The sequence below is a fragment of the Perissodus microlepis genome, chromosome 13 (genome assembly GCF_051167445.1).
Source record: "Perissodus microlepis isolate ML-2025 ecotype Zambia chromosome 13, ASM5116744v1, whole genome shotgun sequence".
NCBI classification, from domain to species: Eukaryota; Metazoa; Chordata; class Actinopteri; order Cichliformes; family Cichlidae; genus Perissodus; species Perissodus microlepis.
Genome location: NC_140473.1, coordinates 13,447,462 through 13,466,156, shown reverse-complemented (window position 1 = coordinate 13,466,156; position 18,695 = coordinate 13,447,462). Strand labels below are relative to the sequence as shown.

The 18,695-nt window shown below is 36.2% G+C and overlaps 1 protein-coding gene across 1 annotated transcript in view; it reads right to left on the bottom strand.

Annotated features, from left to right (window-relative positions):
• eys (EGF-like photoreceptor maintenance factor) overlaps positions 1-18,695 on the bottom strand; it is a 159,481-nt gene that overhangs the window by 98,087 nt on the left and 42,699 nt on the right. Inside the window, exons 18-25 of the mRNA XM_084948199.1 lie at positions 18,039-18,161; positions 17,823-17,936; positions 15,929-16,042; positions 14,823-14,936; positions 11,064-11,261; positions 9,364-9,485; positions 6,345-6,466; positions 5,210-5,469 (exon numbers count right to left, since the gene is read on the bottom strand). Coding sequence (XP_084804325.1) covers positions 5,210-5,469; positions 6,345-6,466; positions 9,364-9,485; positions 11,064-11,261; positions 14,823-14,936; positions 15,929-16,042; positions 17,823-17,936; positions 18,039-18,161 — 1,167 coding nt within the window. The remainder of the gene's footprint in view (positions 1-5,209; positions 5,470-6,344; positions 6,467-9,363; positions 9,486-11,063; positions 11,262-14,822; positions 14,937-15,928; positions 16,043-17,822; positions 17,937-18,038; positions 18,162-18,695) is intronic.

The window sequence follows — 18,695 nt, the reverse complement described above, 5'->3', positions numbered from 1 at the left end:
CGGTACTGGTCCGAGGCCCAGGGGTTGGGGACCGCTGCTCTAAATGCTAAAGGGTATGTCAGCCAGGTCATTTACTTAGAAGAGATTTCCAATCCTGGTTTGACACTTTATTTGTTTTTATAAATGAACTAATACAAACTAGAGCAGATAATGTGGATTGCATGAGGTAATTATTATAAAAAAGCTCATCATAAAGATGGTAATCATAATAATCTAGAACAGCACACTATAAAGGGCAAAATACACTAAGTTGACTGAACCTACAGTATCTGTATTTCTAATTCTTTATACTAAGATAATGAAAAGTCTCAGTGATCTTGCTATACATCTGCCAGGGCATCTGGTTTATTAACTGACACATGTCCGCTATAAGTCATATAGTCTGCCCCCTCTATAAAAAAGAATAATCACCTAAAACGAATCTACTGAGGCCAGACTTTTTCCAACACATTTTGGCAACACATATTTTCCACACATCTTTTTCAGTATCATATTAGCTATGTGTCAGTTCTCTTGTTGGCATAGCTCCACAGTAGCTCATTAACCAACTGTTTGGTAGGACACAATCTCAATCTTGTGGAAGGTGAAGGCTAGTGTAGCATGCCATGCAAATAAAGGGGTTTGTTCTCCATCTGGCCAGGAACACCTCTGGGTATATTCTGAACCATGGAGACCAAATGGTTTTTCCATGTGAAGAGACCACACAATGCTTTTGAATTAATTCCCTGTACTGCAAAAATTTAAAAAAAGAAAGAAAAAGTCTCCACTTCATATAATGGACTAGAGGCAAAGTGATTGTCCTCATATCACACAGTTCACGTTTAACACTTAAAAATGCCAACTTGTCACCCAAAAACCAATAAAAAGCTCATAATGTATATAGGCACTTTAACTAACAAGTCTAAAGCGTTAAGTGCTGCAGTGGCATAGTGTGATATCCATTGAAAATGCCATCCTAAAGAACCTACGAATGAAACTAGAATTACAATCTATTAATCTAATCCATAGAATATTATCATTTTAAATAATTGACAATTATAAATATTTCACATCCAGAATAATAATCAGTAATTCTGATGTAATTATCAAAAGGTTAGAATGTTTTGACATGTTTTGTCTTGAAGTCTCGAAGGAATCCTATAATCAGTTTTACAAAATCCATGAGAACTACATAAAGTAACTATGTGAGAATTATTTACAATCTCAGTGATTAAAAAAATAAAGAAAAAAAAAGGTAACTCAAAATTGAACTCCACTGACACAAATCTCAAAGAAAAATGACTAAAGCTGAAGTTTTATTAATTAAGCTGTAGTTTCTATGAATTAAATTCAAAGGGAAAAAAAGCATAAATATAGCCTTTCCGCTCTTCAGATAGTTTAAGTGGATGGAGCCTTGACTAAACGGCAGAGGCAGAGAATGTGTAGGAAAGGTCCAAGATAAGATTAAAGTTTACACATGTGAACTTGTCTTTGCTCAAGGAATTCAGCAAACCGAGCAAGGACAGCATAGACTATAGATTGTGTGCGAGACTCTGATGCAACTCTACCTTGTACCGCAGTCTTGGCTGAGTGATGCCATGTGTTGTTTGTTTCATTTGTTGCAGTTGTCGGCCAGTAACCCTCACCTCAACCTTCTACCCTAACTCTCCCATTTTCAGGTTGCTCTTCTATCAGGTTTGGCACTCCCTGCTGAGGCTCCTCATTAAGAGGAAAGTGGAACATCTGTGCTGGTCAGGCAAGATGACTTAGGCCTCCTGGCCAGAGCCTCAGCGGAGTGTCTCTGCTAGTAAGAACAAAAACTTCCTACAGGAGCCCTCTACAATCAAAAGAGGATAACTGCTTCACCTGTGTTTTTTTAAGACGAGTCTTTCAGCTTGCTCTGGTTTTATTTTGGCCCCCAGCTTCTCACAGTACACCTTTGTAGACAGAACTCATTTCCATTGTGGCTGTGTTTTACAAATCCCTTTAATGCCGCTCCCAGTAGAAACCGCCTAATTGCTGCCTTTTAGATCCTGCTAAGCTGATGAACACTAAACTTGCCATATCAACCTTTTTGTTAGATGCATAGAGTCTAGTGAAGTTTCTTGAGAAAGCTAAGACCACACAACCAACTTTGTAATCTCTTCAGTAAAGCAAGTTTGGTATAATGACCACTAAAGTTAAAGCACTTAGCTTTTATAAAAGACCCCTGTCAGCAGCCATCAGATACTGTCACAGGGCTGGCTATGAAAGGTTTGACAGCCGCCATCTATTATCGCAGCATTAGCAGTGCCTCAAAGGCATCATCACAATGAATACCAATGCTTCTTCAGTTGCACTCATGCAATTCTGGTGAAATGGAAAGAATAGAACACCTGTTATTCCAACCATGGATTATGCATTACAACCTAACAGCTGAAATTAGCGACTTTTGTTGTGTTAGACGCAGCAGTTTATTACAGAACAAAACCAGATATGAGCAAAGAAGGTTAAAGTAAACAACATTAGCAGAATGGATGTAGCAGCAAAGTGCTTTTTTTTTTTTTTTGCATGTTTGTATTCTTTTCACCATGCAGGAGATGGCATTTAAGATATTGTTAAGTTTCCCTACATTGCATTTAAATTTTTTAACACAAGACTACATAAACTGTTTATCTGATTGTTGTTTTTAGCAAAGATTCTTATATTCACCGCATGTGTTTGCTAATACAAAGTTATAATTAATTAAAAATATGTATTTAATCTTAGTTAACTGTATCTCAGTAACTAACCTTATTAACAACACAAGCCTTCATCTTTATCCTGAGGCTTGTTTTACCATGGTGCAACTTCCTTAACAGCTAACCATGCCTTTATATAAGAGCACATGCTCTCTTTACTTGAATGTGGATCATTGGTCTCGCTTCATCTTTGCAAAAACCAAAGAATGAAGCTGCCATGTTTCTATTTACATATTTAAGACTCGGTATCTAAAAGCAAATAAGAGGTTCTGAATTTTAATTTTTAACTCAATTTTCTTCTTATAAACACTTACTGATGCTACACTGAACATAGATACAGTATTTGCAAGCATTTAGTGTCATTTAAAAGCATAAAAATCATTCTCCTTAATTCAGTTACCTTGACAATATTTGCTGTATTGTGTAAAAGCTTTTGTCTATGCTCTGGGATGTGCTTAATGTACTAAATCTTAGATGCATATGCAGACAAATTTTATTTTCAATTAGTCTGAAGAATAGTGTTAGACCTACACAATTTCCTTGACAAATACAGTGAATACTAAATAACAAGTTTTTAAAATGGCTGCACTGGGATCAAGCCATGGGCTCCTTTATGTTTATTGAGTAGTAGCTATGGGGGATGGATTTAAGGTGAATAATAATGGAGAGTAGGTGAGTCACAGTTGTGTGAAGTGAAAACGACCAAACCCACGCAAAGCTCTTGGTGTAATGTATGCAGCGCCTAATTTCCTATTCCTCTCAAAGGAAGCTTTCTGAAACTAACCCAGCCGCTCTATTTATATCTGGCAACATCTTTTCATCTCTTTGCTGATGGAGCCATTAGGTACAACATAACCCTATACCGTTTTAACCTCCACAACGAAAGCCTATGTTAAAATGATATTTCATTTACAATTTATAAGCTAACAAGATTTTACTGATAAACATCGTAACAGATCATTTTAACGAAGAAAACGATCATTGCCATTGCTCTATTCCAATATGGTGCTTGTGAAACAAAAACCTGACTGATCTCATGAATTGAACATAAAACAGATTTTCCTGTGTTTCATTTACATCTGAGTGGATGTGCATGCTCGAGTTATTTATGCCTGCGAGGGCATGTGAATGAGCGAGAAGGAGCCAGTACTAAACGAGGTCAATGCTTTATTTTCTTTTAATATAATTTACAGTCTAACTCCTTAGTCACCCACAGTTCTTTCATCGTTCTGTTAGCTGCAAATTTGAACGGACATTAGTTTGCAATCTGCTTGTAAATGGGAATATTGAGAATATGTACACGTTGAAGAAAAAACAGCTAATTTTGCATTATCAGTGAAGACATTTGGATGCATGCGTGAATTCAAGACGTTCAGAATTAGCATCTGTCTTTAGCCAAGCATCTACTGTTCCTGCTGCTACAATTAGTAGGGATGCACCAATTTATCGCCCAATCACAGGCAATGGTAGAAAGTCCAGAAACATAATGACGATGACAGCAAATAATCATTAAACAACTTTACAGATATAGCACAGATGTTCCACTTTAATTTGCACAAAAGATGTAATTTATCCCTGGCAATTTCCCAATTTGTGATTGTGTATTGATTAAACTTAAAAACAAACAAACAAAAAAAAAAGAATAAAAGATTGTGATGTAGAATATGTATTATGCATATAAAACAGACCAAAGTGGTTCACTGATTTCATTGAAATGTCCAAAATTTTTTAGATGCTCATGAACTTACATTAGACTAACTGGGTCTTGCTAAAAGATTATGTGTCTTGTATACAGTAATGTTTTTATAAATACGAATCATATTAAAGAGTGGTAGTACCTGCTGATTCCCCATGTGTCTGTAGGGTCTTTACCTTAGAATATAGTATGCATTATGATGACCCAGCTGGCACTGATACACAGATTTACTGCTAAATAAGTATTCAGTTTAATTTAGTTTTAATGCAATGAGGAGAAAAGCAAGCAAAAGACACCAATGTCTGGGTTTGTTGACCATTTCTTATGCAAAAATTAAAGTGGAGCATGAAAAACTCTAGAAATACAAACTGTACCTCTGACTAACTTTCATTATGTCTAACACTCCTTTTAACCCATATGATAGCAAAAACCCGCCATATTCCACTTATATTCTTCTCCATATTACAGCAAAAAGTATGTCTCTTATTTTAAATCACCCGTGTATGTTTTCTTTATGGCACATTTTTTAGGTATCAGGAGCACATTTTACCATTTTATTCATGCACACAAAGACATTAAACCTTTCTTTTACAGCAACTTTGAGGAAAAGCACATTTCAGAGGGAGGATAAAACGTCGATTTTCAAATGGATAGTGCTACTTTCTTTCTATTCCAATGAAATTATGCTGTTTGTAATTTTTAAATCCCTCAAGTTTTAAACAATTCTGTTGAACAAAATTCTACGATTATGCTGGGAAATAAGTCGAAAATAAAAACACCACGAGTACGAGGCTGCGGCGCCGAGTTCACTCACCAGCTGGGCATCTGCAGGAAGCTGTTCCGTTGGAGCGTGTCAGGCAGGTGGAGTTGTGTAGGCAGGGATTGTGGAGGGGGTCACACGGGTCATAAGGCTGGTTGCACAAGGGGCCACTGAAGAAGGGGGGACAGGTGCAGGAGAACTCCCCAGGTATGTCTGACTCCTGACACCGAGCTCCATTTAGACAAGGGCCAGAATCACACTCATTCACATCCTCTGTACAGTCCACACCTGTCCAGCCTCGTGAGCACAAACACCTTACATACACCAGAGAGGAGATGTTACACGGTAGAGGTTATTTTGCCATGAATTTAAATTAATCATAACTGAATAAACACTTTTTAAAATGTTCTAAAGGCTATGGCAGTCATACTCTTTGGGACAATTATGCTAAAAATGCATTTAGCAGATGTTCTGGGAGTTGCTGCAGACAAACTCCTGAATTGCTTGCTTTTTTTTTTTAATGATAATTTAAATTACCCGCAAAACACACTCTTCTACACAAAACCTCAGTGTTACAGTGCAAGCGTTCTCCACACTGATCTCCTGGATCTCGGTTAGAGAAAGTACGAATTTTAGTGTTTAACTGCACTAGTGGTCAGAGCAGCTTTTAATTCTGGACAGCTGAATGCAGGACACAAGAGGTTAGAGTGCTGAGTGGGAATTTAATGGAAATGTATGCGTTCTAGAGAGAAAGAGAGACAGATGGAGACAGAGAAACAGAGTGCCAACCACAGTGTATGTAAATCTCAAGTATCTGCTCTTAAGGCAGGTGAATACTCCACTTGGTGGCAGTGAGCACCCGGGCACTACAACCACTCCACCTTGCATTCCTTTCCATCCCCCAACTTTTCTACCTGAAGCATTTTTATGTCTCCCCAGTGAGAGCGGGCATTAGCCGAAGCAGATACACCAGCTTTTTCCTCCAATGAGTCACAGATCCCCTGAAACCTTTTCATGCTGTGAGCCATTGATTGACTCATTTGTTTTACCTGCCATCTGCAATTCATTATCTCCGGTGCCAGTGGAAGGACATATTGCTATCTCTGAACGGCTTCTTTTTTCCCTGCATTTCTTAAGTGACTGATGCACCTCGCGAGGACGCTGCCCTCGAGCCAGCTCGCACACCTACTTGTAGCTGTTGAGAAGGTCTGTGCAGGTGGCGTTGTTTTTGCAGGGTTGTGATAAACATTCATCAATTTCTTGTTGGCAGTACTCCCCCTCCCAGCCAGAACGACACACACACTCATAACTCTGCGATACAAGAAAAACAACATTAGATTAATATTTAATATTAGATTAACACTGGAAAGTAGTCACATTTCACATCTGCACTATGTAGAGTTAGTATTTTAGGTGGTTAGAATCGAATATTTAGGAGAGCAGTAGGCACATCTCACATGCAGGGACTGTTAATTAAGTTGTTACGGAGCAGACAGAGGGCATTTTGCCACTCATTTGTTTCGTTATTTATATTGGTTGCATTTTAAAAAACAAATGTTGCAATGCTTAATATACTTGATTTAATTCATCTCAATGTTCTTGAAAACATTGCGGAATAAAACCTCCTACTCACACACACACACACACACACACAAAAAGCTTTCCTGTGGAAATCTGTTTAAAGTGAGGAAGAGTCATGCTTGTCTTACATTTCCACATTACCGTGCTGATGTATTCCTCCTACCACCCACCCTCTGGACAGTATGCAAGCCTGTTTTTTTCCATCACATTCAAGATACGATGATACAAAACCTTTATGAAAAATTACCACTGCATATTCTTTGAGGGATATTTTCACAGCCAAACAAAGATGTAAAACACGTTGGATTTTGTTTTGTCAGGTTGGTTTTTTTTTTATTCTGGAGCCAGTAAATGTGTTGTTAGTACTTTAAATTCAAAAAACGTTTTATACAAAGCTCAAACATTGCTAATCTTTTATTTTCTTGCCTTTCCTCCATTCAAAACAGTATGTGGACCACTTGTCCTTTATTTCATCACTGCAATCGGCGCTAAAATAATGAATTGCTGCAAGAGAGATTAATGTTTTTCTTCCATTACTTTCCAAGAAGCCATCTTAATTTAAATTCCTCTTTGCATACGTTATGAACGTAGTCATATGGTCAAAGGTTGCTTGGGATTTATCATTGCCAACCCTCTGTCGAAAGGTCCCGGGTACTTGCGGTTGAATGCATGCTAATATTTATTTCATACACTGAAGGGGAGCCATTAAACTTTGTCTGATATAATTTGTACACTGTAGGCCTTATGGTGGTGGGGGAAAATGCCGTCATCTCATGATAAATTAGATACCTCCAGGAGACTCCAATTCCTTACCCCTGGCAATAGAACATAATCTCATTTTTGCTGCTAAGTCACCTTCAGGGACTGCAATTCTCCAAAATAAGGTAAAGCTCTGTGGGACACAATGTTCAGAGAGAGAAATAGCTGCACTGTAAACAAGACTATGTGATGGGGTTTCCAAAAAATGGCCCTATTTGAATAATGAACCGAGAAAAATGTAACGGTAAAACACGGTGACTAAAAAAATACCTGTGGAAATTTCATTATATTCCTCTTATCAGATCCTATCGTCTTCTTACACGGTGTCCTTTTGTCTTTGGACTTGAAGTTTAGTTTATCCCAGAAAATGAAAATTACACTACAGTGTTTTAACCAGCTTTTGCACCACAATAGGCTTCCATTGGTATATTGTTCCTTATAAACTACATCAAAAAGAGCCAGATAAAATTATTAGTAGAATATGTTGACTGACTTTAAAATTTTAATGATGGATGAATTTTATTTCTTTATACCGGCTGGATAAAACACAACCATTACTGATAAACTACAAAAAAGGAAAGTCATGTTATAATCTTAAAACTTAGCTCTGCAAATCTTAATACTGATTTCATGAGAATTAAATTTGGTACAGAAACTTTATAAAAATTAATTTGTGCTTGCAAAGTGTTCTCATCTATCTTAACATCACTACTCTAATGTAAGCCTTTTTTAAAACTCGACTACACACATCATAAGTTACCAGAGGGGAAAAAAAAAGGCTAAATATATGGACTTTATCTATGACACATCTGTTTTACTACTGCAATCTGTTAGCAAAAAAGCAGCTGTTGGAAAAAGGCTCCTGGAACTGATTGCACAGTTAGTGAGCAGCATGCGGTTCCCAAGGCCTTTCTGCAGCTGCAACATATCAATGTTATTGGCTTAAAAAACATTTGAATAAGTACAAGAATAGAGTTGTGCCTTCAAGACACAAGTTTTAAAAGTTCTGCTTTTTTTTGTTAAACTTAACTTCTGACATAAGCATTTTTTATTTCCCGTCAAGCCCACCCATGTGTTGCATAACCAGGACGTGGAGGTCTTTAATGGGGAATATGTCGTGCTATAGATGTGCTTAGACACTGTAAAGTTATTAAATGGCTATCAAAAATATAAATAAAGAAAAACCTATTGAATATTTCTATGTTTATTATGACTTACACTTTAACCATAATAAATAATAACCTAATAATAATAATAACCTTGAACCTTGAATAAAGATGAAGCTTTTTGAAATATTTACTAATTATCAGGTATATGTGTTGTTTTGGACACATGATCCAAAACAACATTGGTTAAAAACAGAGACGCTATCATTACAAATTAGTGTTTTCCTTCTAGGGATACTGGTAATCCTTTGGTTATTATGGTACATTGGCTACAAGGCATAAGTGGGACACTGTAATTGGCATAATTTTTCTATTATGAGATATAAATAATAATGACCATCTATGGGACATAAGATATTAACAGTTCCCTACCTTATTTTCCCCCCAGACACCCAAAACAATATGAATCATGCTGGACCTGTAAACCAGATAACTGGCGAGCTGATGTAGTTTATTCGTTTTTATTAATGTGCCAATGTTCAAGTTACTGCACACTTGTTAATATTTACTGCAAAAGAAATGTTTTAAAACACCGAATGCACAGCAGCCATCAAAGGTAATATACAGTAACTAATGTGATTCATGTCTATCAATATTTTATGGAGAGTTACCAACTGTGGCGATTTACAGGACTGGGCAATTCTGAAGCATAGGCTATAACATCACTCCATTATACTGCCTTGGAAAAATGTTTCAACTTACCAGATGGAGGTCCTTACATACTGAGTTGGTGCTGCACAAACTGTTCACGCAGTCATCAATGTCTTTCTCACATCTGAGCCCAGCATAACCGGGACTGCAAAGGCAGTAAAAGCCATCTACAACTAAAGGAAAAGCCGGAGCATAGTTACAGTACCTTGCATCATAAATTAATTCACTCAAATCTCTGTGGGTCCTACATCTCTACACAGGTAAGTGCTGATTATGAGCATAAATGACTACACAATGGCTACTGTGATTCTATTTTTAAAGGGTATGACCATTAAATAAATGACTTAGGCTGTATCAGTAAGACCTGTTGCTGGCAAAGTCCAAACTGCCTTATGCCTTAGTCTGACAGTTTGACACTCTAACCAGCTTTAAATGAACCTGTCTGCGATGACCATTCAGTCCTCTTCTTGCCAGGTGCTTTCCTTGTCTCACCATATTTCTGCTCACTGAAAGCCTGAAAGCCTTGTCATTTGTTGCAACACTCTCAACATACTTGCAACACGCTGAATGATGGGGAAAGAGCGCAACAGAGGGAGAGGACCAATTTCAGTGCTATTCTTAATTCAGAAGCTACAAATGCGCCAATTTCTTCCATCAGAAGTTAGAATTTCCCATGGCTAATAATCCATTCCTTCCTCTCTTTATTTATTAATGATTTTAACCAAGGATGCATCATTCTGTTTCTCCAACACAACACTGGTACAGGCAGCCAGTGACAGAGGTAATTGCAGTTCTTACAGGAGTGAATTTATTGCTTCCCCAGTCAGGGTCCCTGGATTCTTCATTATCCCAAAGATTTACCACGTAATCTATGCTGTCACTCTGTCTTGGTGCGTGTAGATGCTATTACTCTCATTAAATGCTGTAAGTCCTCGGTGGCAGCAGCATTACTCATCACTGCCACTGTGGCTATGCAGTGCTGTCCCTTGTGGCTGGCTGGCTGGCTGCGACTGAGCACTGGCCAATAGGTCCAAGAATCCACCTTCACTAACCTAAGGTGAACTGGCTGCGCTCAAAACTGGCCAAGACAGCTTGTGGAGGGCTACTGTAGCACTGAGAGGACAGTGATCCACTGCCATCACTATTTTAGAAAAAGCATAAGCCAGTTCAAAACTGGACTGGAGAGCTGGCAGTTTTCAAAAACGCCAGGAAGGGTGGAAGAAACAAATATTTTGATGCTTTTTCAAAACTTAACTAAATTTATGACAAAATCATGCAAATTCACAGTATAAAATAAATAAAGCAAGATTCATTGACTGATAATTATTTCGAATTTATTACTTTTCAGCACTTTTCTAATGATCAGATAGTTTTTTAAATACTTGGGCTAGAGATGAAATGCACGGGAGTAACCATTCAAAATCATTCATTCAAAGTCATTTAATATCCATTATTCAAATTGTAGCGCAACATCGATAACTGATCTTCTCTGACACATCATATTAAGAAACTAATCAAGTGCACTCCAGTAAAAAATGTCCAGCTCCTCTCTTCAGATGAATGATTCTAACCACAACACCCGCAATATCTACAATGGTGAAGCAACTGAAAACTACCTATCACACTGCAAGTGAACAAAATCAAATTAGACACATAAATGGCATTTTAATGTCTAAATACAGGCATGCAGCTTTGCTTCCGTCATGAGTGTATGTCATGAAAATGTTGGGAAGACGTAAGCTGTTTCGTACCATCATAGCAGAAGCCATGAAGACAGGGGCTGGAGCTGCACTCATCCACATTGATTTCACAGCGGGGACCAGTGAAGCCACGGCGACAGTGACAGCGGAAACCTAAAGGGAAATGGTCCTGATCCAACTCTTCCACACATACAGCTCCATTCTCGCAGGGATTACTGGCCTCACAGGGTAAGAACTCACAATTATGACCTGAGGAGAGGCAAAGAAATAAATAGAGGGCCCATCCAGTAGACAAGAATCTTGGTTAAAAACACAGTGCAAGAATTGATCTCAAGATTTAAAGTGTACACCTCTATTATATGTTTCCTTGAACCTACAATAGAATTTAGAACACACCCCAAATGTTAATCTAAGGAAATTTACTAATTTAAGAAGAATAGTTCAGTGATACCTTATACTGTAGATGATGCGATATTAATAAGGCTGAAAATTATTTTGAAAATTTTCCACAACTTGTAGACAGTTTTTTTATAGACTAGTAAACCCCTGAGTGTCTTTATATCTTAGAAACTCTGCCTCTCTTTTTATACGCAATCAGGTTACTGACCAAATTTACTGGATAATGTTCCTCCACGTACGTTTCTAACCTTTTGATCAAATTTAAAATAAGTTAATAATTTGAAATGGCAGAACATTTGATATGTTTTATATGGTCTGTTGCATTCTTTTTTATTTACATATAAAGTAACGAACATTATGTTAACTCTATGAACATTCAAGCTGTTACAATACTACATAACATGTTTAAAAATATATATATATATTTGTACACATACAAAACGAGTTTTGTACAAAATTTCCTCATTCAATGCAATAATGCTCCATGCTGATTTAAAACTAGTGATAAAAGCACACATGTGGCTACTTAACCCTCAGTGTCATTGCTAATGTGCTATTGAATATTGCCATTTGCATCACGTTTGAGCAACTTAACAATAGCTTTGATTATGAAAACTGACAGAACTACACAGAAAAATTAAAGTGGATAAAAATCACTTCAGACAGATTGTGCATGAGGCTAATCTCTCCTGAGCCTACAGAAAGTAAAATAACATAATTATAAAAAGCAGTGCAGAAAATTAACCAGATCAGTGCAGATGATAAAAATCTTCAAATGTTGCAAAACATGCAAAAATAGACAAAGCACAGTGGTGGTGCATCCTACTGAGATCGTTTCTGTAAAACAATCACATGAAGGAAATGAATGAAGCATTCAATGAGTGAAGTTGTAGTTGAATCAGTTTCTTATTTGTCAGGAAACTGCTGAGTCCAAATGGTTTCTTATACCAAATAATATATAAGAAGCACTTTGGCTGAGCTAGCAGCTGGTTAGCTGGTTGATCCGTGAATTATGAAAGAATCTGAAGTGTAGTTATGGCTATTTTAACTCTTTACACATAAATGTGGTGAAAATATTGATTTTGATATTACAAATGCTTCTAATAAATGGTACTTCTACTGTGACAGCTTCTTAGTTAGTTATCATTTGGTAAACAGTAGTACAACTTTTCTTCGATATATTCGTTTTCTTCTTCTTTGTCGTCGGTATGTTCCTTTGGAAAGAAGTGGCAGTGCTAAATTGTACAATATTTAATCATTTCAGAATACTTTTTCATTGTACGGTACAAGTGGGTGAAATTAAAGCTCCACAAAGCCATGGCTTTCTTGATACACTGAATCACTTGAAATCCTCAGATATAAAGCGAGTTAATCATTCACCCTCTGAGAAATACTCTCAGAAATGGCTTTAGCGTTTGACTTCATGAACTGTATAATTCTTTCTGTCATAGTATAAAGGAGTAGCTTTGCACACTGATGCACACTGGAGATGCAGAGTGGCCACTACCACACTGTACACTGAAGTGGTGTTACAAGGGTAATCACTTGTTTTTGACATTACTTTCTACAGTTCTTTGACTCACACTGGAACACTTTCATTTTCATCAGAGCTCTGAATGTTTCTGCTTATGTTGTCAGTATGTCATTGAAGTGCCTTTTTAAAAGTCATTTTCTTCTGATGACTCTGCTGTAAATCCCAAATTTGTGAAATACTGCCCTGACTGTTGTCCTTCTACGATGATCTCACAGCCAATGAGCTCATTAGATCTGTCAAAGTGGTTGTTGGTTTTTACTGAGGTCCTTCTCGACTGGCTGCCTGATTTTTAGGATGAATTGCTAAAAAGAGACTGGCTAAGTAAATGTTTTCTCTTTTTTTTTTCTTTTTTCATCAAACATAATAAAGTTTTACTGTTTTGTGTTTTTGAGAAATCCCAGTTTTAGAAATGTATCACGCACAGTCAGCAGTGCATCTCTTATAAGACCAGCATGTGGATTAATAATATATTAAAAACTAAAATATTTACCAGAATGGGATTTAAACCCAGCTGTTCCAAAACTCAACATAAAAGGTTTTTTTTCATCATTATGCTAATATAATTATCTCATCTTTTCTTATTCATTTATGTGGGGATATAGTATCAATAATCAAATGTGAAAATTACTTTTTTAACATATTTATTGATTTATTTGAGAAAATGAAATGACTGAGTAAATGAATTCACCATGATAAAAAATACCATGATGCAGTAATGCATCTGACAACCAGTCATGGATAAAAGTACTAGGCCGTCATGTAAACCCATGCCATGAAGCTCAGCACAGTTTCTATGCTGATGTTAATTCCAGAGGTTTGGAATATGTGGTCTGCCACTTTTTATATGTAAAAAATGAACAATGCAGTTTAACATAGTTAACTGATGCGCTGCATGTAGAGTTACAGCTATTTCTAATTTTCAACCCTTGTTTCTTTGTTGGACTTTTGCATTCACAATACACAAGCAAAATTACAACAACAAATTACATAAAACCATAACACACAATGATTACAAAATTCTGAAGAATTCAGTGTAAAACATAACGTAAAAAAAAAACAAAAAACATAGTGACCAGCAAAAGGTGTCTGCAGAACATAAAAGTATCACGTCACAGCAAAGTTAACATTAAACGTTTTGGTTAAAGAATTTTATCACTTCAACACTTATCCAAAGCGACATTTGTGTAAAATGTATTACAATTTATTTGTTAACAAAAGGTAACACTTTAATAGTAAATTGACTGACTTACTCTTTAGTTTTGTTTTCATTTGATTCAGTTTAGTTTTTTGTTTGTTTCTTTACTGGACAATGAAATTGTAATTCTTAATTTTTCCCAATAATTTTCAGTAAACACATATTAAATGATTATAAAGTTAATGTAAAGTTGTATCTAATATTTGAAAATGGTTTATAAATGTTGTGTAAACTATCTAGAGCCATTTGGATAATAACAAGTTATTATTATTACGAAGTTAAAACAGTTATTAGTTTACAGAGTGTTTCAGTAGGCAGGTGGTGTGGCACTGACATAAAACACAACAGTGAGCCTAAAGTGTCATGGTCATGCCCTATTTCACTGTTTTCTCATATTTATTTGCACTTTGCACTAGCTGTTATATTGTGGTTAGGGTTTAAAAAACACCAAGTTAAAGAGTTTTAGGACATGTGAAAATAAAGATGTCACATGGCTGGGAGAAGCATCAACTGTGGCTTATACCTGCCTAGTTATTCAAGAGTTCTTTATTTAACTACAGATTAAGAATAAAGACTTACTAATTTTGTTGAGACATGTGAAAATAGTTCAGACAGGTGAAAATAATAGTATGTGAATTTAATTAACTTTGCTTTTTGTCCCCATTCCCTCAGTGCTCATTACCTTTAAATGGAGCCACACACTGGCAGAAGTAATTACCAGGATGGTCAATGCAAGTGGCTCCATTCTTGCAGGGAGATGAAGCACACTCGTCAATGTCGAGTTCACATGTTGTACCTTTGACGGGAAAGAACATAACTTGATAAATATGCTATGCCGAAGAGTGATCGATGTAAACATTCAGTAATTCAACCAATTAAAAATGACCTTTTCTGTATTATTATCTATGCTGTACCGCATGTTCTTGCTGTTACTTTACATCAATCTTTCATCTGACGAAGAAAAGCAAATTGAATGTGGATAAACAACATGTACTTTTGGCATTCTTTGTGGGGAGGGGATATTGCGGACCTTAATGCTACACACAGAGAATGAAAGAAGTGCTAAACAGAGCTATAATACCATAAAGGGTTTCCTGCTGTGCTGCAGCAACGTAGCTGGAGCAGCAAGAACATCCTCTTTCTATTTTACATATCATTTGTCAACATGCAAAAAGAAAAAAAAGAAAAAGAAAAAAGTTTTAAATGCATAATCCTTAAGAATTTTAGAAAGAAGAGAAATCACCTCCTTTGTAAGATTTCACAGGATTGAGCACTGCACCACTTCTATTTTTGGGTCTGCACTGTGAATCCTGCTCTGTGAGAATTATTAGCAAATTGCTAGGAAACAGTTCAAAAGCCATTGTTGTGGTTGACCTTTAAGTTTGGGAGTCTTACCTGTGGTTTAATCTACAGTCAACTTTGCACTATAAACAGTGAGCATCGTAGCACCACATGTAAAGCAAAAAGCACTACCATTTTACACCTAAATACAACAAAGCAGAGGAATGACTATGGCTGTAGATTCATGTTCACATGTCGCGAGTCTGAACTATAAACTGTTAGCATAAACGTATCTACAGTGCTTCATAGCCCAAGATCTGTTGCAGATTTAGTACTTGTTCAACCTCAGAGACATGTTCACGTCCACAACCCCCATTTTTGTGAAGTTTTATTGCTTCTCTGTTTATTTGTACTGGAAAACTATTCACACATTATGCAAAATAAATATATGTATAGGATGTCACATCACACATTACAGAAGTATTCACACAAAGTGCATTCACTAACCTGCAAAGCCAGACATACAGAGACATCCGTAGGCATGAACTAGGTCAACACAAGTGGCATTGTGCAGGCAGGGAGAGGACGTGCACTCGTCTATGTTGACTTCACAGTAGATGCCTATAATGTTAACAAGCAGCAGCAGTCACAAATGGTCAAAAAGTGCCATACAGCAAAGATTTGACGGAAGGAAAGAAATATGCTTTATTTGGCATGACGGTTGTGTATATGCATGTATGCTCAACAGGTAATTTTGACTATGCCTACATAGTTGCATTAACAAACATGAGCAGGTGTACATAATAAAATGATGGGCACACACACATTCTATAGAATACAGACTATTGACTTGTTGTTCTGTCCTTGTTTTTTGCTCAAAATAGAGAGCAGATTAGCAGCAAACTAACCAAGCAGCAAGATGATTTTTTTCCTTCACTATCGCTGTTTCGCACATTTACTCTCTGTAAGCTTTAGAGGAGGCTGTTACATAGTGTGAAATGCCAAAATGATAACGGGTCTTTGAATTACACCAACATTCCATGTAATTACAGTGTACTGTTTGTGCTGCACTTGTAACACTATAAACAATAGAGCTTGTTTTTTTAACCTCATCTCCTCCTTTGTGGATCTTTTCTAAAGATTTGCATGATGGAAGCATTAACACATCGGATTAGTCTTGCTGCCCATAGTGATGGTCAGTTTTCCCAGAAATAATTATCTAAGTGATCTCTCTTTAACACAGTCGAGACATCCAAGTTTTTGTGTTTTTTTTTCAAAGTTTTTGTCCAGTAATGAATGCTACATAACATTTTATTAAAGCAGATTTGCTAAGACATATGTTCTATTATATTCTGGGAATTTATTCTGATTTTGGTGACTCAATTATGTCTTTAATTACAAACAGAGAATAACACTTTTCAAGTCAGTATTTGGTAAAATTTATGAAGTTTCCTCTAGATTTCAGTTCAGAAAACCCATGAAATGTCAATATCAAAGCCTTTTAGATTTTATTTAGATAAACACTGACATCTTATGAGTTTATGAATCCCTTATTGTGCTAATGACAATACCAAACAAACATTTCTACTTTGCACAGATGTATTAAATAATCTGTGAAAAATTTAATGGCAGCATTGAAGTTCTCAGAAGGATAAACATTCTCTGGCTCTCCTCTGACAACACAGACTACATGTTTATACCTTTGATTAGCAAGAGTGTAGTTGGGTTAAAGTAAACACTGCCTTCGCTTATTTTACTCAACACTTATGTTAAAAATAGCCACATCTGGAGGCATCAAATCCAAAGATATTTGTTTCCAAAAATTACATTTACAGCAAGGAAATATTTACACAATTTTAGCATTACAATTTAAACTTACTGTATAACCTGTTTAAGGAAACATTTTTCAAGAGCTATGGCTATAAGACATTAAATACATTCAGTGAAACTTCAGAAGCACCATATCCAACCTCGAGCCTGTAAAGTTTTATGCACTTTAAGATCATTTTCATACTTCAGCTGTGGGCAATAAACTCTTAACACTTTGATTTTTCTCAAAATTGGATCACAAATCAAACTGCTAGCACTGTTTAATATATATTTTAAAACATACTTTTTAAGGAAGCTGTAAATATATAGTAAATAAAACAGAACAAGAATAAAATACATATATGTGTATTAAATTTATATGATCTTACATTCATGGCATTGTGTTAAAAACAAACATACATTTTCCGTGTTGCATTAACAATAAATTACATAATATATGGATATTATATTTTCACTATGCTTGCTAATGTTTATAGACATTTGCCAGTTATTTTGAGTGACTCTTGCTCAGCTTTATTTACAAAGGTCACACATAAGTTTGAGCAGTCATGGTAAGAACCATATAAAATACCTGTGATCCCAGGGGGACACTGGCAGCTGAATGAGTTGAGCTCATCTACGCAGGAGCCTCCATTGCGACAAGGCTGGCTGAGACATTCATTCACTTCAATCTCACAATTATTTCCTAAGAAAATATAAAAGAAGGACTGCATGTTGACAAATTGCTTCTGTGAATAAAATGCCACTTTAGCTCACAAAGAATAACTTCAAGATAGCTTTCACTTACCAATAAATCCTGGTGCACAGAAGCAATTGTAGCCGTTCAAAGTGTCTTTACAAATGCTCAGGACTCCACATGGCTCTTTTTCACAGTCATCAATGTTTATCTCACAAAACTGTCCTGTTAAACCTGTGGAAAAAGGGTGAGACACTCTATGGGATCTATCATTTTTACATTGCATTTCTTTAAAGTTATCCCTTTAGGATGCTTGATAACATACCGTTTTTTTGTTTTTTTTTTAAATCTCTGAAAGTTATATTATTTATCTCTATAACTCGAGAAAATGACAAAACGTACACTGAGTGTATTGTTAAGGAAAAACAAAAATGTAAATATTTATGTGGAAATTTGGACAAAAACAGTGTTTTTGGGACTTTTCTGCACATAATTTATTGTGCAAGGTTGCACATGTGCACACATGAGCAAGATAAGCTGATACCATAAAACAGCAATGCATAGTACCCACAATGGTTTGGAAGAAGAAGATTGCAAGGAAGCAAATGTTAATAACAGAGCAGGGTTAAATAAAATTCATGTTAAGGGAAGAGATGCAGTTATTGTTGCAGTGTGTTATAGGAGAAATAATTAATGAAAACATAAGCCTTTTTACAAGAAAACCCCAAAGTGCACCTTTTAAGCATAAAATCAACATGCATTAAAAAT